Source organism: Suricata suricatta, chromosome 1 (assembly GCF_006229205.1).
Source record: "Suricata suricatta isolate VVHF042 chromosome 1, meerkat_22Aug2017_6uvM2_HiC, whole genome shotgun sequence".
NCBI lineage: Eukaryota > Metazoa > Chordata > Mammalia > Carnivora > Herpestidae > Suricata > Suricata suricatta.
The window spans coordinates 31,890,522-31,914,263 of NC_043700.1; the positions used below are offsets into that span (position 1 = coordinate 31,890,522).

At 36.5% G+C, this 23,742-nt stretch overlaps 1 protein-coding gene across 1 annotated transcript in view; it reads left to right on the forward strand.

The window, feature by feature from the left end:
• KCNU1 (potassium calcium-activated channel subfamily U member 1) overlaps positions 1–23,742 on the forward strand; it is a 145,995-nt gene that overhangs the window by 35,104 nt on the left and 87,149 nt on the right. Inside the window, exons 11-18 of the mRNA XM_029937589.1 lie at positions 1,042–1,147; positions 2,540–2,622; positions 3,643–3,712; positions 6,700–6,846; positions 10,349–10,461; positions 10,811–10,879; positions 14,357–14,446; positions 14,583–14,677. Coding sequence (XP_029793449.1) covers positions 1,042–1,147; positions 2,540–2,622; positions 3,643–3,712; positions 6,700–6,846; positions 10,349–10,461; positions 10,811–10,879; positions 14,357–14,446; positions 14,583–14,677 — 773 coding nt within the window. The remainder of the gene's footprint in view (positions 1–1,041; positions 1,148–2,539; positions 2,623–3,642; positions 3,713–6,699; positions 6,847–10,348; positions 10,462–10,810; positions 10,880–14,356; positions 14,447–14,582; positions 14,678–23,742) is intronic.

Below are 23,742 nucleotides of genomic sequence, written 5' to 3' on the forward strand. Positions count from 1 at the left end.
TGGACTACTGTAGGTTATTATAGGTATTTGTCAAGAGAATGAAAAATAATTTTAATTTATTTTAATGTTTATTTTTGAGAGAGAGAGACAGACAGAGCACTAGTGGGGGAGGGGTAGAAAGAGAGAGGGAGACACAGAGTCTGAAGCAGGCTCCAGGCTTTGAGCTGTCAGCACAGAGACCAATGTGGGACTCGAACCCACCAACCAGGAGATCATGACCTGAACCGAAGTTGGATGCTCAACCAACTGAGCCACCCAGACATCCCTAAAACAGAAATGTGAAATTTTTTAAATGGTGCAAAATGTTGGAAGCACTCCTAAAAATTCCTATAGAATTTTTTCAATTATCTATAATTTTTGAGGATTTATATCCTCCACCAAACATTCTCTGTGGCTCCACATTCACACAACTAAATTGCTTACTGAGTATCTCCATACCAGAGCTTCACCCCGCCCCCCAGACTTAACATTTTCAAAAACAAACTAAGATCTTGTGTCTCTCTTTCTCTCCAGCTAACAAGGCAAATTAAAAAAAAAAAAAAAAAAAGACATACACTAAAAGAAGGAAAGAACACATTATTTTCTGTCTTTGCCAGTTGGACCTTATCAGTGCAGTTCCTTAAAACAGAAAGTGAGGCATTGTTTTTGCTGCCCCTCTCCCTTAAACCCTATGTATACATTCATCAGTTTTGTCTCCTAAATAAATACTAATTGTGTCTCTGCCACTTCATACCCACTATCACAACCCTATTCAGTTACTATTTTGTATCTCCTTAAGTTCTGGGAAGGCCATGTTACTGATTTGTGCCTTTTTCTCAGAAACTCTTCTCCTGCTGTTAGATGACTTGTTTGTTCTTACTCTTCAGCACTCAAAAATAAGGCTAGGTGTCAGTATCCCCTAATCACATGGATTAGTCATAGAGGATGGATGTTTTCTTACAGGAGATTAGGAGTTCTGTTAAAGCCACTAAATAAATACAATGATCTCTCAACCAAAGTCAGTCATCATTTTACATCTTTGGTACTATATTCTTTGCCCAGGGTTCCTCCTTCCTTGGAATTAGAAACACTATTTAAATGTTACATGGCCTATACAACTTTTGTTTCTGGATCTGCACTTAAGTGGGAAGATCTCAGGCGAGTTGCGGTAAGAACTAGTTGTTTTTCTTCTGATTTCTCTGAGCGGCAACGATTAAGATGATAGGATGTATTTTTCTTTCAAAAGTATTAGTCCAGATGCTTAAATTGGGGGAAATAAGAGTTCCTCAACTTTAAAAACTGATCATAAAGGAAATGTAGTTATTGCACCTCCAAATCCTCCTTGATAAATATCAAGTAGACAGCACAGTTTTATTTTAGCAGTCTAAGAAATCTGAAAAAGTTATGGATGGCAAAATTGTATGTTTAATCTTATCATCTGAATAGAATCCTTACCAGAGACAGATTTCCCAACTTTTTCTAAACACACTGATACGCTTTCTGATAAGAGAAACAGGAAGGAAAATATCAGAAATCTCACTAAGGCTAGGATGAAAAATAATGAGCAAAGGCCAATAGTCTAGACAGCTTTTGTTTAAGATCAGAGCAGGCTTCTTCCCATGTTTTAAGTTTCATAGAATCACATAAACCAGGGGCTGCAGGTTTTTAAATCAGAGATCTCTAGAGTTAACATAAAGAATTAGAGTAGAAAATGACAGAATACTCATTCTCTTTCCTGCAACTCAGTATTGTAAGTGCCACTTCAATAATTTTCTTTTTTTTTCTTTTTTTTTTTTAATGTAGTAAATTTATTTATATATTCATTTATTTATATTCTTTTAATGTTTATTTATTTTTGAAAGACAAAGACCACAAGTGGGGGAAGGGCAAAGAAAGAAAGAGACACAGAATCCATAGCAGGATCTAGGCTCTGAGCTGTCAGCACAGAGCCCAACATGGGGCTCAAACTCTCAAGTGGTAAGATCATGACCCGAGCTGAAGTCACATGCTTAACCAACTGAGCCACCCAGGCATCCCAAGAACTTTTTTGTAATGTTTATTTATTTATGAGAGAGAGAGACACAGAGTGCAAGTGGAAGAGGGGCAGAGAGAGAGAGAGGGGCACAGAATCTGAAATTTTCTAGACCCTTCAGATTCAGAATCCACAGATACTGAATGGCTGATTACTTTGGACCAAGCATACCTCCAGTTCCTCCATTCTTTGCTGTCCTGAGAGATAAATCAGTGTATAGGAAGCTCTTAAAAACTTCATTTTGGATAATAGGAAAAGTATAAACTATGCACTTTTCCTGTTGTAAAGCAGTCTTGCATTGTGTTGGAGACCCTAAGCCCAAGTCTGTCCCCTGCAACACCTCCAGCCATTACAGCATCTACAGGACTCGGATCGTGCTGTAAGGAGATCTTTATCACCACTCCTTCCCAAGAGTGTTCTCCTTTTTATGGGAAGTTTTATAATAAAACCACAGGGAAAACAAAGGGGGAACACTAGAGCATTTCCCATGTAATTAACAAGATGGCCGCTGTCAATCTTGAAGCGTAGGTGGACTCTGCAGAAGCGTGCCTGATCATAGCCAACCCTTTGTGTAGTGATTCACATGCTGAAGACATTTCCAACATTATGAGGTAAGAAGCTGGCACGGTTTTATATGCTTCAAGCTGATTTTATTTCTACCTCTTTTATGTTTTATTTTTTATTTCTGCCTCTTTTAAAATAAAGCCCAGTGGCCCAGTGCATTGGACCAAATAGGAGAGAATGTCATCTATCACAGCACTAGGTTCCTCATATTCCAGGTTTCTGCCTATTTTCCATTTATTCCCCCCAGAAGCTGTGTGCATGCAAAAATAGAGTATCCTATGTATCTTTGTGCTTCTCCACCTACTTTCCTAAAGTTTCATGTGGAGAATAGTTATTTAAATATAAAAAGCAAGCATACAAATAACTGATAACTGTTCAGGTAACACCATTATAAATAACATCTTTAAATCTGCAAAAATTAAGATGCCATTTCTGATTGGTGAATCCTATTAGTAGACTTTATTTATTGGGGTTTTTCTCCAGTATTTGTGGTGAAATATTATGTATCATTTGATATTATGTGCTTGTGATTATTGGAAAATATCTTCAAGATGACTAGAACTGGTGTTACTGTCTTTAACTCTGAGCTGTCTGTGAGCGCAAACTTGACTTGTGGTGGTAGCTTCAAGCTGTCATGGTGATGGCAATGGCGTTGTGCCCAACCATATGAACTTCTGGTCCCCAGAGCATAATAAACCTACATAGCTGAAGGTAATTCTACAAACAGTAAGAAACAGTTGAGAACATATACTGTGATAATACAGTATATATGAGGTAACCTTAGTTTCTTAATATGTATAATGAGAAAGTTGGATAAGAAAGTCTATGAGCTACTTCAAGCTATAGACAAATTCAGTCCACAGACTTAACTTACTAAGTCACTACAATAATAGCACCCCTTTACTGTGCAATTAAACAGAACATTTTTAGAGAACAGCATAATGGTGATTTTTATGTGTTGTTTTATTAGTGCTTACCCACATATCAGTTTAACTCTGAATTGAATTATATTACAAAGCCATAGCATATTACACATCACTGATGAGCGTGTTTGTTGTTTTATGTAGGGTACTGTCTATCAAAAACTACAACCCTAATACCAGAGTCATCATACAGATACTTCAATCCCATAACAAGGTATGGTAACCTTCTAGCCTACCTATTATCCCCTTTTAGTCTATGTAGTTAAATAACTTCCTTTGTCTAAGTAATAAAACTTATTAATTTCTCATAGATCTATCAAAGATTCTTTGCCAAGTACAGGTGAAATATGGAATCTCATTAAGATTGTTAATCACTTAAAAATGCAAATTCAGAAAGAGGTATATTTTTGTATTTTGTCAGCTGCTGCCTGAGGGTTAACTACTAATCCACCTAAATCTAGATGCTGATATACTTTCCTTTGGGACACTGACCTCTCGGTACATCCCTGACTACTGGTAGCCACTAAAAATGAAATAGCTTAATTAAGCAATCACAAAGGTTTGAGAGACAACCAAAAGCTAGGGCAGGGTTGAGCAAAAAGCATTAACTCCTACACAAGGTCATTCCTTCAAAACTGAGACAGGTAGCTATTTTACCTAGTGCAGAATTTCAACGACAATGAAGAAACAGAAGAGTATTTTCTAAATGAAAGAGTAAGATAAGACCTCAGAAAAAGACCTTGATGAAACAGAGATGAATGACAGACTTCAAACCATCATAAAAATGCTTACTAAGCTATGGAGAAGAATGGATGAAGAAAGTGAGAACTTCAACGAAGATGGAGTATATAAGAAAGTAACCAATTAGAAGTCAGGAGCTGAGGAATTTAGTAACTGAACCAAAAAACATACATTAGAGGGATTCAGTAGCAGACTAGATGAATCAGAAGAATCAGCAAACAGGAAGACACCTAATCAGAGTAGCAGAAAGAAAAAAGAATGAAAATGAGTAGGGACAGCTTATGGGACAATATCCATTGGGTCAATGTTTGCATTATATGAGTCCAGAAGGAGAAAACCAAAGAAAAGGGCAGAAAACTTATTTGAAGAAACAGTGACTGAAAACTTCCCTAATCTGGGGAAGGAGACATCTACATCCAGGAAGCCCAGAGAATTTTAAATAAGATGAACCTAAAGAGGAGTGCCTGGGTGGCTCAGTCAGTTTAAGCCTCTGACTTTGGCTAAGGTCATGATCTCCTCGTGGCTTGTGAGTTCGGGCCCCAAGTTGGGTTCTGTGCTGACAGCTCAGAGCCGGGAGCCTGCTTTGGATTCTGCTCTTCCCTCACTCATGTGTTCTCCCTCTCTCTCTCTCTCTCTCTCTCTCTCTCTCTCTCTCAAAAATAAAATAAACATTAAAAAAGAAAAAAGGTGAATATAAAGAGACCCATACCAAGACTCATTATGATTAAAGTGTCAAAAATTAAAGATAAGGAGAGAATCTTAAAGTCTGCAAGACAAAACTAGTAATGTATAAGGGAACCACTGTAAGACTAGCAACAGATTTTTCAGCAAAAACTTCACAGACCAGAAGGGAGTGGCCTGATAGATACAAACAACTGAAAGAAATAAAAAACAAAACAAAACAAAAAACATGCCAATCCAGAATAGTCTACCTGGCAAGGTTGTCATACAGAGTTTTTCACACAAGCAAAAGCTACAAGAGGCCATCATCACTAGGACAGTTTTTTAAGAAATGATAAAGAACCTTCTTAAAACTGAAAGGAAGGGACATTAATCACTAACAGGAAAAGATAAGAAAGTATGCATCTCAATGGCAAAAGGAAATGTATAGTAAAATTCAGTATAATCTAATGTTGTAAAGGTGGACTAATCACTTACGAATCTAGTATGAAGGTGAAAAGACAAAAGTAGTAAAAATAACTATAACTGCAATACTTAGTAAGGAACACACATGTCCAAAAGCTATAAGTTGTGATATCAGAAACAGAATGTTGGGGGGGGGGCGGTTAAAATGTGGTTGTAGAATGTGATCAAATTTAAGTTGTTAAGACTTAAAATAGATTGTTGTAACAATGAGTTATGTGTCTCATAGTAACCACAAAGGAAAACTATTTATGTAGATACACAACAAATAAAGAGAAAGGAATCTAAGATCTACAGAAAAACATCAAATCACAAAGGAAGAGAGCAAGAGAGGAAGAAAGAACAGAGGATTTACAAAACACAGAAAAAAATTAACAAATGACATAATTACTTTATAGATGGACTAAATTCTCCATTTTTAAATGATTTAGAGAAAAAAGGATACACATACACACATACATATACAATGTATAATATATATTATATATAATAAGATGTATGGTCTATATAATGGAATTTTGTTCAGCCATATAAAAGAACAAAATTTTGTGCTTGCTATAGTATGGATGGGCCTTAAGGGAATTATGCTAAGTGAAAATAAGTCAGAGAAAGACAAATACCATATGATTTCACTTATATGTAGAACTTAAAAAATTCAAAAGAAAACAAAGCAACCCCCTGCCCCCAAAAAACCATATAGATAGAGCAGATTGGTGATTGTCGGAGGTGGGGCAGGGGCATTAAGGGTGGGTAAAATGGATGAAGGGGATCAAAAAGAACAAATTTCTGTTTATAAAATAAATAAGTCACGGGAATATAGTGTACAGCATGGTGACTAAAATTAATAATACTTTATTGTATATTTGAAAGTTACTAACAGTAGATCTTAAAAGTTCTCATCACAAGAAAAAAGTAATTGTAGCTATTGAGGTAGTAGGTGGTAACTAGAATCACTATGGTGGTCGTTTCACAACATATACAAACATTGAATAATTATCTAACACACCTGAAGCTAATACAATGTTAGATGTCAGTTATATCTCAACAAAAACAATGACAAAAATAAAAATTGTAGGTCTAGGATGGTATAAGAGGTCTATGTCACTTGACCCGATTTTGCCATTCTCCCTTTTTTTGATTTAAAAAGTGGGAGTGGTAGAATGCTGATAATTTTTGAAAACTGAGTTTGTTCTGATCCCTTCTAACTGATGCAAGCAAAACAAATCCTTTCAAGTAAAATAAATGCATCCATTCAGAAAAAACTTTCTGAAATTGTATTTACTCTAAATGTTTGACCTACTTTCTACTATGAAACAGGTTTTTCTGCCAAAGATCCCCAGCTGGAATACTGTAGACAACATCATCTGCTTTGCCGAACTGAAGCTTGGATTCATGGCCCAAGGCTGTCTGGTGCCAGGCTTGTGCACCTTTCTAACGACTCTATTTATTGAACAGAACAAAAAGGTAACCTTGTAAATTGTTGTTGAATCTTGGCTTTTTTCCCATGTCCTCACATGTTAGGATCAGAAATAGGGAATGAAGAAGGCACAAAAGCCCAAGAAATAAGATTTGACTTCCATTTGAAATGCAAAGGGTTGAGAGCAAAACTGAAGTCCCAGATATTTGCACTGACCTTGAAAAAGTTACTTATCTTATTTTTGTTTAAGAATATTTATCTGCAACATGGAAATAATACCTGCAGTCCAAGATGTTAGGATTATAAATGTAGAAGTACTTGTTATTGAACACAGAAATATTAATAGGGACACCTGGGCAACTTGGTCATTCAAGTTGTCTGACTCTTGATTTTGGCTCAGGTCAAGATCTCACAGAATGTGATATTAAGCTCCATGTAGGGCTATGCGCTGATAGCATCGGGCCTGCTTGGGATTCTCTCTCTCCCTTTCTCTTTCTACCCCTCTCATGCTTTCTCTCTTTCTCTGTCTCTTGAAATAAGCTTAGAAAACCCAAAAAGCAAACAATAAAGGAAATATAAATAGAGGCTATATTATTAGTGGCAAAATTATTTATTTAAATATAAATACACAATAATTGATAAAATAAATAATTCTATTCATTGAACAAATAATAATACAAATAATAACTATAATCTAATGTTTCAGGTTATTTTGGGGACAACTCCATGCAGTAATAATAATAATCACCACTATGAGTGCCTACTGTGTTATTCATTTCAAATGTGTTATGTTTCCCCATGATAGTATTTTAAGGTAGAATCCCAGTAATGGGTCAGTGAAGCTAACTTGATTGTATAGGAAGTTAGTGAGTAGAAGAGGTAGAATTGTCTGACCTAATGTCGGACACTATGCTTGATGCCTGTGGTTGTTAGGAATCTCACAATCTCCCACCTCAGGTCCTTTGATACCTATGAGTCAAAATAAGTGGCTCAAAGGGACTATTGCGATGACTGCTGTAGTACAAAGTATGACCTTTGAAATGTCACTCCCATGAAATATTCCAGGAAAGGTTCTAACCCTCAGCTGGGCCTGGTATCCCATTGTTCAGAGGCTCTTCAGAGAGTCCGAGAGTGACATTTCCTCCCCATTTAATGATGAGTCCACATATGACTTCTCTTATACTCAGTTTCCCTCTTGACCTTTTTTACATTTTATTTCCTTTATTAATAAATTTTTAAAAAACCTTTGCATCTTTTCCAAATTAAAAATTGGAAAAATAGGGGTGCCTGGGTGACTCGGTTGAGCATCCGACTTCAGCTCAGGTCATGATCTCATGGTTCGTGGGTTCGAGCCCCGTGTCAGGCTCTGTGCTGACAGCTCGCTTAGAGCCTGGAGCCTGCTTCAGATTTTGTACCTCCCCCTCTCTCTGACCCTCCTCTGCTCACACTCTCTCTCTCTCTGTCTCTCAAAAATAAATAAACATTAAAAAAATTTAAAAATTGGAAAAATACAAAACAAAATAAAACCAAGAACTTTCTGTAGGCTTGGGAAATAAAATAAGCTATTAATCTCATAATCTGATTTTTGTAAGTATTATGTTAATATCTGTAAAACTTCTGAGTACTCAGATTAAAAGACTTTGGATCAATGCTATGTGTTTCAACTATATTAATTATATGGGGAGAAATTATAGTCCAGAGAGCATTTCCAATTGCTTCAAGGCACAGAGCATTGCCTTTGGTTTAAACTTAGATTAGATCTACTCCAATTTACATACTTGAGCTCTCTGACCCCACTATCTAAATCCAAAATCCATCTTATCTTCCTGTTTCCCTTTCTGATCTTTAAAAAAGTGAACACAGAAAGGCTTATCCATCTGTGTAATTTTTTTTACCCTTTTTCAAAATCTGAAACATTAGATTAGAAGTGTTAAGCCAGTTTTTTCAGTAGTTGGGATAATAGGGATCACCCAGTGAGGTGAGCCCTTCTCAGTAGAAGAATTTCAGAGAGTGGGAAAAGTCAGGAGATTCAGCTGAATCCTGGGAAGGGGATTGCAGGAGAGAGTGCAGACTACCTGATAAAAGTAATCCTTTATTGGGGTGCCTGGGTGGCTCAGTCGGTTAAACCTCTGACTTTGGATCAGGTCATGATTTCACAGTTTGTGGGTTCGAGCCCTGCATCGGGCTCTGTGCTGGCAGCTCAGAGCCAGGAGCCTGTCTTCAGATTCTGTATCTCCCTCTCTCTCTGACCCTTCCCTTGCTCACGCTGTCACTCTCTGTCTCTCAAAAATAAATAAAGAACATTAAAAAAAAAAAGTAGTCTCCCAGGAAGAGAAGGACAGATACTATATGTTTGCACTCATAGGTCTAACAGGAGAAACCTAACAGAGGTCCATAGGGAGGAGAAGGGGGAAAGAGAGTTGGAGAGAGAGAGGGACACAAACCATGAGAGACTATTGAATACCGAAAATTAACCGAGGGCTGAAGGGGGAGAGGGAGAGGGGAAGGGGGTGATGGCCATGGAGGGGGGGCACTTGTGGGGAAAAGCGCTTGACAATAAACTATTTAAAAACAAGTAGTCCTTTTTTATAAAGCAGGATTTGTGTGTGTGTGTGTGTGTGTGTGTGTGTGTGTGTGTGTGTGTGTTTTGGTTTTTTTTTGAAACCACAAGATGGCCATCTGAGGAGTATTTTTGAACTGGCCTTAACTGTCTACAGCCACACTGTTTCAGACCTTCCAGACCTTCACCTGGGATTCTGGGGTATAAAGGGGGCCTGTCCTGCCATGTCAAGGTAGTGTGGTGAGGATTCCTATGGCAGCAGATGGGGGAGGATGATGAGGATATATGTAGAACAAAACAAGATTCTGAGTTCTTACACAAATCCCAGAGATGAGTTACCCAAGACCCCTCACCCACCACAGGCTGTATTTAGCCTCTTTGAGAGATGCCTTTCTCTCTTCACATCTCCCTTTTCTTTAGAAACCTATTGCTGTCCGCGATTTTTATATTCCCATTCCCATTGATCAGGATGGCTACTTAAATTCATTTGAAGCTATGAAGACTTCTGATGCTGGGCAGAAGCCATGCATATTTCTCTTTGTGGTGTATGGTTAGTCAGTAGAAAATGAATATATTAAAAAAAACTCCACAATCTTGAATCGCCATATCAATGGAGAAACAACTTAGAGTTCATATTATCCTTCTCATCTTACTGTTACTGACTCAAAAACTAGTCTACCCTGCTGAAATTATTTGTAGAAAAATTCCAGTGGCCAGCAAGGAGTCATGAATGCCATGTGGGAAGAAATCAAGTCATGATGCTTTTACTTCATTCTGAACTCTCTAGTGTAAATAGTAGAGACATATGTTAGAGTTTAAGTTCCTCCTTTCTTCAGTTAACCACTAGGACAAATCTCTTTTCTATGACTTAAGCACAATGGGTGCCTAGGCAGCTGGTTTGCCGCCTAGCAGGATATACAACTTGAATTTTATATAATATCCCATATTCCATGTCAGTGCGCTTCATGTCACATGACTGTGCATTCCAGGTTTCTCCTACTCAGCCCTGGCAAAAATATTTTGTGAATGGCCTGAGGAACAAAATCCTGACTCAACGTCTCTCTGATGACTTTATAGGAATGAGTTTTCCTGAAGTTTCCCGGTAAGTTAAAAGAAATAACTTTCCTCACTCTTGCAATGACATTCTTTCGACCGTGCTCATTTGGGGCTCACTGTAGGTCAGACTCCACGATAGACATTGAACGTGTGAGAATGAACAAGTCTGAGTCTCTACAACCTAGAACTTGGCACTCTGAGTGGGACAGTTTCATGTCTGTCACAGTTGTCATGCTGGCTGTGACTTCCTTTAGAATGAATTCTACTTTGGGAGACTATTCCTCTGCTGAGGTACTAGTGTTTTCCCAGGCACAGAGCATAAGGTGTTGGTCATGTTCTTGTGAATTGGCACCCTGCCATCCTCTTTCCTCACAATTACATGTCTTCCTTCCTAGGCTCTGCTTTGTGAAGATGAGACTCATGCTGATAGCCATTGAACAAAAATCCTTTCTTCATGGTTGCTGGTATCAATGAGACTTTGAATCTCTTCAGTTTTTTAAAAGAGAATCTTTATGATTAAGACTTTTCCAAAAATACAGCCATAACTAAGGTTTTTCCATTTGTTGAGAGCCAGCCTGTTGGGCATCCAGTCTGCTGTGGTACACTTAGTACTGTCTCTAATGATTGGGGTTGGAATCTAATGATTGGGGTGAGAATGGTTATCCTGGTGGGTAAATGGGTGCTTTGCCTTTGTTATTATGGCCCTCCCCAAATTCTCTCTCATGAGCAGGAGAGAGAAGTGGTCTCCTTCTCAGGTCTGTTCCTTTTAATATATTACCAGGTCATGTAAGTCTTGTCCATAAAATAATAGTATGAGTCAGAATTATTTATGACAAAAGATGCTCCCACAAATTATAGCCTTAGAAGGTAAGCTACAAAATATGGTGAAATGGGAATTTGGCCTACTGAGCAAAGTGTGCTGTTGGTAGGGTGGATAAAAGAAAGAAGTAATGTTACTAGACCAGTGGAATTTCTTGAGAACCCAAAATGAATAATATGAGAAGTAAGATAATTTATCATGTAATAAAAAAGAAAATCTAGGACAAACAGAATCAGCTACAATGATACAGAGATAAAAGATGCAGAAGAATAAGAAAAACTGGGGGATTAAATGGGATGAGGAACAAGAAAGACCGTTACATTGTCTTGTGTGTGTGTTTAGTGGAAAACTAAGCTGAGTTAAATTGGAATCAACAGACTAAATCCCAACTCTGATTATGATTTGTTGGCCCTGTGGCATTGGAGAAGTGTCCATCTTCTGTGAAATGAGGAAGTCATACCAGCCCTAAAACTGACATTATCAGGAGCCTTAGAATTGTAGGGAAATGTTAAATATTCAATAAGTTTGAATGGTATCAGATGGACTACAAAAGGTTAATGTTATATGAAGCGTTGAAAAGAAGAAAAATTGAAATAGGATTCAGAATGTAATTGGGCAAAAAAAGTCAGTGGGATACTGTACCAAGGAAGCCACTAGAGAGAGAATAACAAATAGTATTGTCTGGCTGTCTAAATTCTACTTAATAGTCCTTACATGCTCAAGAAAATCTCGAAATATAAATCCTTGCATAAATAGTTCTTCTTCTGGAAATAGGTCATGGTAAAAGGGATGGAGTCTTAGAGGCATAAGCCAGGCAGTTTGGGATTGAGACTGGCCCAGAACTTGATCAAGTTTGAACATCTTTGGCCTTTAACAACCTGGACTATATGTTGGAATTATTTGCAAAGCTTTAAAGGCATATAGAATCCAAAATCCCACTTCTAAACTTTATAAAATCAGTATCTCCAAGGTGAGACCAGAGAATTTTTAAAGTCCCTCCGATATAGTCAGTTTATTCACTGGCACTTGGAAACTACTAGACCAAATGGTCTTTGAGATCCTTTCCAACTTTAACATCCTAGGTTTTGTTAAACTTTATTAGGATGGCTATGGAACATCACAGACCAGAAACATGAAAATGTATAAGGCAGCTAATTTCCACATATATTCAAATGTCCTGGTGCTGTTTACTACCCCGCATGCAATTACCCCTAATGAAAGAGGAACCTGCTCCAACTTAGACTTAATTTTGTTTTCTCACCAAATAGATGAATCAAAGGGATTAAATCCTGATTAAACTACCATTGCTAGTTAATGACCAACAGTGCTTATGGGCACTTTACTTACATAAACTCTTGAATCTTTACAATGATGGGTACAATTCTTAGTCCCATTTTATAGAAGAGGAAGATGAGGCCCAGAAAGGTTAAATAATATTCCCCAACTCACACCAGTCCCAAGTGGCAGAGCCAGAATCTGAACTCAGCCAGAATCTGGGGACAGGGTTTCTGATCATGATGCTGTACTAAGTCCACCACAGCCGTAAATAGAAGGAAAATAGGGCATCTCAATGGCTGGGGATTTAGACGAGTATATAGAAAAGGGGATAAGATAGGGGAATCTATCTTTTCTCTTCTTTTTTTTTCTCTTCTAATTGATACATTTGAATAGACTTTAAAGCTTGTAAAATCCCTTGATAATCTTTAGGATTTGTCATAGAGGATAATTTGTCATCTGCTAAGAGATAAAGTGGATCTGACCACAGTCAGATAATGTTCTAAGTTTGCTCCCTTAGAGAACGTTCTCTAAGAGAGCAACTAGCCATGATTCATGAAGGGGTACTGAAAAAGTCTGGAAAAATCTTCAAACGGAGTTCACCTCTTCGTTCAAATGTCACCACAGAGATTATCATGACAGTATCTTCATAACTGGTTATTTAATATGAGCTCAGAAGACGCCTCCTTAAAAATAGGAGGTAAGAAGATACAACTAAGTTCATGCTTGCTGGCTGGTGCACATCAACCAGGGTTATTGGGGTAGCGGCACAAATCCTTTCAAAGTTAAAATGGTTTATTCTGCTCATTAATGTCAGTCAGGGCATATTTAGAAAATGCTATCCAGTATCTCAGGTAACAGACCACCTCAAAAGAGCTTTTCAGCATTTTCTACTCCCGGCCTAGAGTAGAAGAGCTTTTGTGGTGAAACCCCGTTTATTTTCCTAAGGCTCTTACGCCTGCATGTTACTTTGGAGTGCCCTAACAACAGAGTAAGCTTTCCAAAGTTAGGACTTGACTTCTTTCCAACATTAATATAAAAGGAAGGTATTTTAAAGGCGGGAAGGAGTACTTTCACAAAGTGTTGGGAGTTTCAGAGTTACAAGACCTCGCCATGCTGGAGGTCTAAATTAAAGGGAAAAAAATGTGATATTATCTCAACAGAGGGAGAAACGTGAGGAATTCACATAGTTGTAATGTATTACTGCATCAAGGAGGATCATGGATGAAACTTGTCAGATGTCATTTTCAAACACAAAAACCATAAGAAAGAATATCAAAGTATTCATGTAGCAATAGAAACTATTCATGTGGTTCCTGCTCTCAAAAATTTTGCAATCAAGATAGAAAAAAAAAACGTGAAGTCAAAAGAAATACGTAAGTTCAAAAATTACCTAGGCAAACAAAAGGAACCTTTGAATCCAGCTGGTGAGTTAGACATAATTTACTTTACAGGGCAAGTAGCCGAAGGATAAACACCACTGAGATGACTGTAAGACTTGCAGCTTTGTGGCCATGGTATTGGATAGGCTAAATTAGCAAGGCTTCATGCGTCTGAGTTGGTGTGACCATTTCAGATTCAGGACACAGCCCAGGGAGGAGCTCACCCTTAGCTCAACCACGTGCAACTCAAGCAACTGTGTTGTGACATGGCTCCTTTCTGGATATTTAGCAGCAAAGAAATGTAGTCAAATTCACTTTTTCTACTGTGTTTGGCAGTAGATGGAGATGGGGTTCTTATTAACTCTACAGCTTAGAGAATCCACTGGTCATGACTGAATGAAACACCAATTGTTGCCACAGAAATGAAAGGGGGAAATTACTGTGTGTTTATTTTCTGTTTCTAGCAGTCTGATGCTAAACCCACCTGCAGATGTTAAACTGCGTAAGAACACATTAGGGTTCTTTATTGCTGAATCTTCAAGGGACGTCATGAGGTAATTTTTTTTAATACTTTATGGGGAAAACGTCCTAAGGCAAATGCAACTTAACGGCAGACAGACTGAGCCGGTGCCATGCTTCCTTAGTGTTAAGCCTCACATAAGTCATTCTTCATTTGTTTTCATTGTCCAGAGCTGCCTTTTACTGTGCCAAATGTCACAGTGATATCTTTATTCCTGAGCTAATTGGAAAATGTGGCTGCAAAACAAAGATCCGACACTTCCCAGGTAACTGCACTTTATATCTGGTTGCCCTCTGCCCAGTTCCCGAGGGTACGGCCAAGGAAAGAGAAGAGGTTCCCCCCTCTTCAAGGACAATGCCCATTTGAATTTGGCCAAAAAGTGGCAGATATTTCCCCACTGGACATACAAGACCTGAGAATCAGTCTTTTAGAGCTAGAAGAAGTTGTACTAGTTATCTAGTTAGATGCCTTCATATACCAGGCAAATGAGTAGAAAAAGAGATTCAGTAACGTTCAAAGTCCCAGAGCTCACTGAAGGTGCTTCCTGACTTCAGTCTCAAAGTTCAAACTGTATCTGACTGCTTAGTTGGCCAAAGCCAACTTGTAGCCACTCTTAGAAAAATTATTGAGTTACACTTATTTGACAAAGAACATTGTGTAAATTTAAGTTGTGCACCATATTGATTTGATATACTTACATTGGAATATGATTATCATTGTAGTGTTAACTAACACTTCTATTGTGCTACATAATTATCATTTCTTCCTTGGGAACAATACCATCCCTTGAGTACTCTGTTTCCTTAATGGATTATAGAGGGTGTAAAATTTACTCATTCTGACACAGTGACTTTTTCTTCTGTAACTTCAGTGTAACTTTTTCTTCTGTCTCTAAATGAACCCAATAGCTTACCAACAACCTTTCCCACTTAATAGCAGGAAAAGAGAAATGAGTCTCAAGCAGTCATGGTAACATCCTCCCTTGTGGCTTAAAATTTAGTCTCTTCCAGGTACAGTAAAATTCTATGGGTATTCTATCCTTCATGTTTCAGTATTTAAACTTAATTCAAAATTTGAATTTCCTAAAAGGACTTGTCTTATCTCTCAGGTTCTTCTCTTCCCCTTCTCCCTGGTATTCTATTTAAATGCAAGAGTAAATTTACTCAACATCATGATTGTTCTTATAATGGAGAGCAAGATACCCTTTCATACAAGTCCTTACTGGCTCCTGAGGTGCCTCATTCCCTTGGTAAGTGTCAGCTTCTGTGACCTCTGCATCAGGAACCAGTATCAGTTCCACGTGCTTTGGGTCAAAATCTCTCATCCCTGGCATAGCCTCAGGTCTTGAGAACTGCAGCATCCCTTTTCCTGTACTCCTAGGCTTTTCATTCCATATGTTGTTTTGGTCCCTCGGCTGTTTGGATTTTGTATGCTCAGATGTACACAGCTCCTGGTGTACATATGTCTGTCAGGAGGTGGGAGCCCTCTCAGGCCTCTCTGCTTAAACACACGTGCTGCCTCGTCTCCTCCTCAGTAAGCGCCTTGCATTGTTTCTAAACCCTCCTCCAAGGACACAACACCAATGAAAATCCATATGAAAATGCAAATGCCTCTCTCATTCTTTCCCCCTTGCACACCACAAAACCGATTTCTTTGTCTATTCCCCGCTCACCAACCTGAGACACAAGCTGTGTAGAGGAAGGGACTGGGTCCCATCTGAGGGATCTAGGCTTTATCATTTTTATAATAACTTTATTGAAATATAATCTAAATACCATGAAGCAAATACTTCTAAAGTGTACAATAAGTCAGTGGGCCTTAGTACGTATGCAGATTTGTGCAACCATCACTACAAATTTAGAACATTTTCCGTACCTTGCAAAGAAACTCCACACCCAAAAGCAGTTACTCATCCTATCTGGCCACACTCTTCGCAACCTCTAGTCTACTCTCTGTGTCTGTAGATTTGCCTGTGTGGGTCACTTCATGAAAAGGGAATCAGACAGCATGTGGTCTCATGTGTTGGGTACCTTTCACCTAGCCATGCTGTAGCATGTATCAATACCTCATTTCTCTTCATGGCTGAACAGTATTTCATGGGATGAGTATACTTCAGTTCCTTCATTCATTCACCTGCTGCTGGACATTGGAATTGTTTCCACTTTTTGGATATTGCTGATAATATTGCTATGAATATTGGTGTACAGATACATCTGTTTGAGTTCCTGCTTGCAATTTTTTGAGTATATACCCATAAGTAGAATAGCTAAATCAAATATTAATTCCATGTTTCATTTTGTGAGGAACCTCCATACTGTTTTCCACAGTGGCTACATCATTTCACATTTGCATGAGCAGGACACAAGAGCTCCAATTTCTCCACATCCTTTTTTAAAAAATAATTTTCCTTTTTTTTAAGCCATCCTAATGAGTTTAAATTGGTATCTTGTTGTGGTTTTTAACTTGAATTTTCCTAATGGCTAATGAGGTTGAGCATCTTTTTATGAGGATCTTATTGGCCATTTGTATATCTTTGAAGAAAGATGGTCCTTTAACCATTTTTAAATAGGGGTATTGTCGTTCTAATATTGAGGTATATATGGTCTTTATATATTCTAAATACATGTTGTTTATCAGACATATTTTCTGCCAATATCTTCTCCCATTTTGTAGTTTGCCTTTTTATTTCATCATATAATTCGATATACAAAATTTTAAATTTGATGAAGTCCAGTGACATAGTTTTTATTCTGTTGCTGGTGTCTTTGTGGAATATCTAACCTGAGTTCATAATGATTTACTCCAATATTTTCTTCTAAGAACTTTATATTTTCAGCTTTTACATGTAGGGCAGTGATCCCTTTTGAGTTGATTTTTGTGTTTGATATAAGAAAAGGATCCAACTTCATTTTTTTCAGTGTGGATATTCAGTTGTCCCAATGCCATTTTTTTTTCAAAAAACTTCCACATTGAACCGTTTTTGGGTACCCTTTTCAAAAAACAGTGGATTGCAAAAGTGTGAGTTTATTTCTGAGTCTCTATTTTATTTCATTGATCTGTACATTTAGCTTTACACTGACTGGACTACTAAAATTTTATATTAAGTTTTGAAATTGAGAAATGAGTCTTCCAAGTCTGTTATTTTTTTCAATATTGTTTTGATTATTCTGGATCCTTGTATTTCTTTATGAAAATTAAGATAAACATGTCAATTTCTGCAAAGAAGCCACCTAGGGTTTTGATTGACGTTGTGTTGAATATATAGGTCAGTTTTGGAAATATTGCTGTCTTAGCATAGTAACTCTTCTGACTCATGACCATGTGATGTCTTTATATCTACTTGTATCTTTAATTTCCTTCAATAGTGTTCTATAATTTTCAGATAACAGGTTTTAGACTACTTCTGTTCAATTGATTTCTAAGTGTTTTATTCTTTTTAGTGCTACTATAAATGAAAATATTTTCTTGATTTTGTTTGCCAGTGATTCATTGTTAGTATATAGAAATACAGATGATTTTTGTGCATTGATCTTCTATTCTGCAACCTCACTGAACTTGCTGTAATACTTATTTTGATGGTCTTTTATTTCAGTTTTTCCTAATTGCCCTGAAATAATCTTCAGGACAATGTTGAATAGAAGTATTAAGAGCTTATATCCTTGTTTTGTTCCTGACCTAAGGGAGAAATCCATTAAGTATGATGTTAACTGTAAGTTTTCATAGATAGATGCTCATTAGCTGGCTGAGGATATTCTCTTCTATACCTAAATTCCTGAGGGCTTTTTTCTTTCTTGTTCTGTAGTGGTTTTGATCTTTGTCAAATGCTTTTTCCTTTTGGAGATAAACTTGTGGTTTTTGTCTTTTATTCTGCTGGTAGAATACATTAGTTGATTTTATATATTAAACCATCATCCTATTTGGTCATCCTGTGAAACCCTTTCCATATCTGCTGGATTTGGTTTGCTAGCATCTTGTTGGGGAATTTTTACATCTGCATTCAATAGAGATGTGGGATGGTAGTTTTCCTTTCTTTGAGAGAGTGATGTCCTTGTCTGCTTTTGCCCTCATGGTAAATTTTGCCCCATGAATTAGTTGGCATTTTGGAGAAATTTGTGAAGGATTAGTGTTAATCTTTTTTAAACATTTGGTACAATTTTACCAGTGAGGCCTAACTTCATTTTTTATTATTAGTTCAATTTTTTTACTTATAGATCTATTCACATTTTCTGTTTCTTCTCAAGACAGTTTTGATGGTTTTGTCTTTCTAGGAATTTGTTCATTTACTCAGTTATAAAATTTGTTGACATACAAAACATTATATATGTGTATATGTATGTATATGTATACATATATATGTATATATGTATTCCCTTACATTCTTTTTCATGTTTGTCATATCAGTAGTAACATCACCCCATTCATTTATGATTTTGTTATATGAATATTTCTTCATTTTTGTGGCCAGGCTTGCCAAAAATGCTTGTCAGTTTTGTTGGGTTTTTCAAAGAACCAATTTTAATTTATTTTTTCTACTACTCTTCTTCTCTTTAAATAATGTATCATTTTTATTATTTCCTTAATTCAACTTTATGTGGGTTAATTTTCTTTTCTCAGTGCCTTAACATGAAAGATTAAATTAGGTCATTGATTTTTCTACCTTTCTTTCCTTTGTAATAAATAAGGAATTAACATCAATAAAATCCTCTCTAAGCACCCTGTAGGGGCATGCCATATTTGTGATGTTTTGTGTTTTCATTTTCATTCATCTAAAAGTATTTTATAATTTCACTTGTGATTTTTTTGGGAGGAAGGACTCATTGGTTATTTAAGCATGTGTTGTTTTTATTTTCACATACTTGTGAATTTCTCTAATTCCTTTATTCCTGATTTTCCATTTCATTTTGTTATAGTTGAAGAGAATACTTTGTATGATTTAAATCCTTTTAAATTTATTGATACCTATTTTATGGACTAGTATATGATCTATTCTGTACAATATTCAAGGTATATTTGGAAAGACTATGTATTCTGTTGTTGGGTGGAATGTTCTATAGATATTTGTCAGGTCTTGTTGATTCATAGGGTTTCTAAAGTTTTCCATTTCCTTCTGATAGAATAATCAGTAGTTGTTCTCTGTATTATTAAAAATGGGGTATTAAAGTTCCAGTTATTGTTATTAAATTGTTTGTTTCTTTCTTTAAGTATGTTAGATTTTGCATTATGTATTTTGGATTTCTATGGTTATGTGCCTCTGAGTCTGTTATATCTTCATGGTAGATTAACCATTTTATCATTATAAAATGTTTTTGTTTTTAGTAATATTTTTGAATTTTTGTTTTGTATTTTGTATTAAATTCTATTTTGATACAGCTCTCTTGATTATCATTTTCATGAAATATCTTTTTTCATCCTTTTTTTTTTCTCAATCTATTAGTGGCTGTGGTCTAAAGTATATATCTTGCATGAGCCTACAGTTGGATCATGTCTTTTTTTCCATTTGCCAATCCCTGCCTCTTTATTGCAGAGTTTAATCCATTCACATTTAATGCAGTTACTGATAAGTTATTATTTACATCCGCCACTTTGCTGTTTTTTAATATGTTATATCTTTTTTGTTTCCTTTTTTAATACTTTCTTTAAAATTTACATTTTAATTGGTTAACATACAGTGCAATATTGGTTTCAGGAGTAGAATACAGTGATTCATCAACTGCATTCAACACCTCGTTGTGTGTGTAGTGCTCATCATCACCTACATACAACACCTCAGTGTGTAGTGCTCATCACAGGTGCCCTGCTTAGTACCCATCATGCATCTAGCCTATCTCCTACCCACCTGCCTCCATCAGCCCACAGTTTGTTCTCTATCATTAAGAGTCTCTTGTCCCATATATTGATCTGTTTTGTTCACTGAATTTCACAAATGAGTGAAGTAATATGGTATTTGTCTTTGATTGATTTTATTCACTTATCATAATATACTCTAGCTCCATCCATGTCGTTGCAAATGGCAAGATTTCATTCTTTTTTGATGGTGGAGTAATATTCCATCGTGTGTGTGTGTGTGTGTGTGTGTGTGTGTGTGTGTTTCCCATCTTTTTTCATCCATTCATCCATCGATAGACATTGGGTGCTCTCCATAGTTTGGCTATTCTTGATAATGCTGCTATAACATTGGATTGCATGTACCCTTTCAAATTTGTATTTTTGGACCCTTTGAGTAAATATCTAGTAGTGAAATTGCTAGACTGTAGGGTAGTTCCATTTTTACTTTTGGGAGAACATCCATACTATTCTCCAGAGTGGCTGTACCAGTTTGCACTCCCACCAACAGTGCAAGAGGATTTCCTTTTCTCCATATCCTTACCAAAAGCTGTTGTTTCCTGTGTTGTTAACTTTAGTCATTATGACAGGTGTGAGGTGATTTCTTATTGTGGTTTTGATTTGGATTTCCCTGATGATTAATGATGTTGAGCATCTTTTCATATGTCTGTTAGCCATCTGGATATCTTCTTTGGAAAAGTGTCCATTTATATCTTTCACCCATTTCTTAAGTGGTTTATTTGTTTTGGGGTATTGAATTTGTTAAATCATATACAGATTTTGAATACTAACCCTTTGCCAGATATGTTGCTTACAAATATATTCCCCAATTCTGTAGGCTGCCTTTTAGTTTGTTGATTGTTTCCCTCAGTGTGTAAAAGCTTATTATCTTCATGATATCCCAGTAGTTCATGTTTGCTTTTGTTTCCCTTGCCTTAAGCAACGTGTCTAGTAAGAAGGTAGTCTGGGTGGGGTCAAAAAGGTTGCCGCCTGTGTTCTTCTGTAGGATTTTGATGGCTTCCTGTCTCACATCTTGGTCTTTTATCCATTTTGAATTTATCTTATTTTTGTGTAAGGTATAAAAAAGTGGTCTAGTTTCATTCTTTTGCATGTCATCATCTAGTTTTCACAACATTATTTCTTAAGGAGACTGTCATTTTCCCATTCCTACTTTGTCAGAGATTGGTTGTCCATCTAGTTGTAGGTCCGTTTCTGGGTTTTCTATTCTGTTCCATTGATCTATTGTCTGTTTAGTGCCAGTACCATACTGTCTTGATGACTACAGTTTTGTAATGTAGCTTAAAATCCAGAATCATTATGCCTCCAATTTTGTTTTTCTTTTTCAGGATTGCTTTGGTGACTCAGGGCCTTTTGAGGTTCCATATAAATTTGGATTGTTTGTCCTAGCTCTGCAAAAATTATGGTGTTATTGTGATAGGGATTGCACTAAATGTGGAGATTCCTTTTGGTTGTATAGACATTTTAACAATGCTGTTTTTCTAGTCCATGAGCATGGACTTTTCCACTTCTTTGTGTCCTCTTCAGTTTCTTTAATAGGTGTTTTGTGGTTTTCAGATAGATCTTTTACCTCTTTAGCGAGGTTTCCTGCATTGATTTCATATCCTGTGACTTTGCTGAATTCATGGATTAGTTCTAGCAGTTTTTTGATGGAGGCTTTTGGGTTTTCTACATAGAATATTAATGTCATCTGGAAATAGTAAAAGTTTGACTTCTTCCTTGCCTATTTGGATGACTTTTATTTCTTTTTGTTTTCTGATAGCTGAGGCTAAGACTTCCAGTACAATGTTAAATAGTAATGGTGAGAATGGACATCCTTTTCTTATTCCTGACTGTAGGGGAAAGGCTCTCAGTTTTTCCCCATAGAGGGTGATACTATCTGTGGGTCTTTTGTATCTGACCTTTTGAGGTATGTTCCATCTATCCCTACTTTGTTGGGGTTTTTATCAAGAAGTGATGCTGTATTTTGTCAAATGCTGTTTCTGCATCTATTGAAACGATCATATGGTTCTTATCCTTTCTTTTATTAATGTGGTTCATCACTTTGACTGATTTACGAAAATTGAACCAGCCCTGCAGCCCAGGAATAAATCTCACTTGATCACAGTGAAGAATTCTTTTAATATACTGTTGAATTTGATTTGCTAGTATCTTGTTGAGAATTTTTGCATCCATGATCATCAGGGATGTTGGCCTCCTATTCTTCTTTTTAGTGGAATCTTGGTCTGGTTTTAGAACTAAGGTAACCTTGGCTTTGTAGAATGACTTCAGAAGTTTTCCTTCTAGTTCTATTTTTTGGAAGAGTTTGAGAAGAATAGGTATTAATTTTTCTTTTTGTTCAAATTTTCTATTTCTTCCTGTTTGAGTTTTAGTAGTTTGTGAATTTGTAGGAATTTATTCATTTCTTCCAGATTGCTCAGTTTGTTGACATATAATTTTTCATAGTATTCTCTTACAATTGCTCATATTTCTGTGGTGTTGGTTGTGATCTCTCCTCTTTCATTCATGATTTTATGTATTTGGGTCTTTTTTCTTTTTGATAAGTCTGGCATAAGGAGTTAGCAATTTTGTTTATTCTTTCAAAAAAATCAGTTCTTAGTTTTCTTGACCTGTTCTTCTGGTTTTTTGGTTTTTTGTTTTTATATTATTTATTTCTGTTATAACCTTTATTATTTCCCTTCTGTTAGCTTTAGGGCTTCATTTGCTTCCTTTCTAGCTCCTGTAGGTATAAACTTAGATTGTGTATTTGGGACCTTTCTTGCTTCTTGAAATAGGCCTGAATTGCAATATACCTCCCTCTTAGGACTGGCTTTGCTGCATCTCAAAAGTTTTGGACTATCATGTTTTCATTTTCATTAACTTGCATGTTATTTTTTAAATTTCTTCTTTAATTTCCTGGTTGACTCATTTATTATTTAATAGTATATTCTTTAACTTCCATGTATTTGAGGCTTTCCAAATTTTTTCTTGTGGTTGACTTCAAGTTGTGATCTGAAAATATGCATGGTATGATCTCAATATTTTTGTACTTATTGAGGCCTGATTTGTGACCTAGTATGTGATGTGTTCTGGAAAATGTTCCATGTGTATGTGAGAAGAATGTATAGTCTGCTCCTCTGAAGTGTTCTGAATATGTCTGTTAAGTTCATCTGGTCCAGTGTATCATTCAAAGTCATTGTTTCCTTGTTGATTTTCTGCTTAGGTAATCTGTCCATTGCTGTAAGTGGTGTGTTAAAGTCCCTTATTATTATTGTACTATTATCAATGAGTTTTATGTTTGTTATTAATTGGTTTGTGTATTTGGGTGCTTTCCAATTAGGATCATAAATATGTACAATTCTTAGATCTTCTTGATGGATATATCCCTTAATTATGAAAGAATGCCCTTATTCCTCTCTCATTACAGGCTTTTTAAAAAATCTAGTTTGTCTGATATTAGTATGGCTACTCCAGCTTTCTTTTGATGTCCATTAGCATGATAGATGGTTC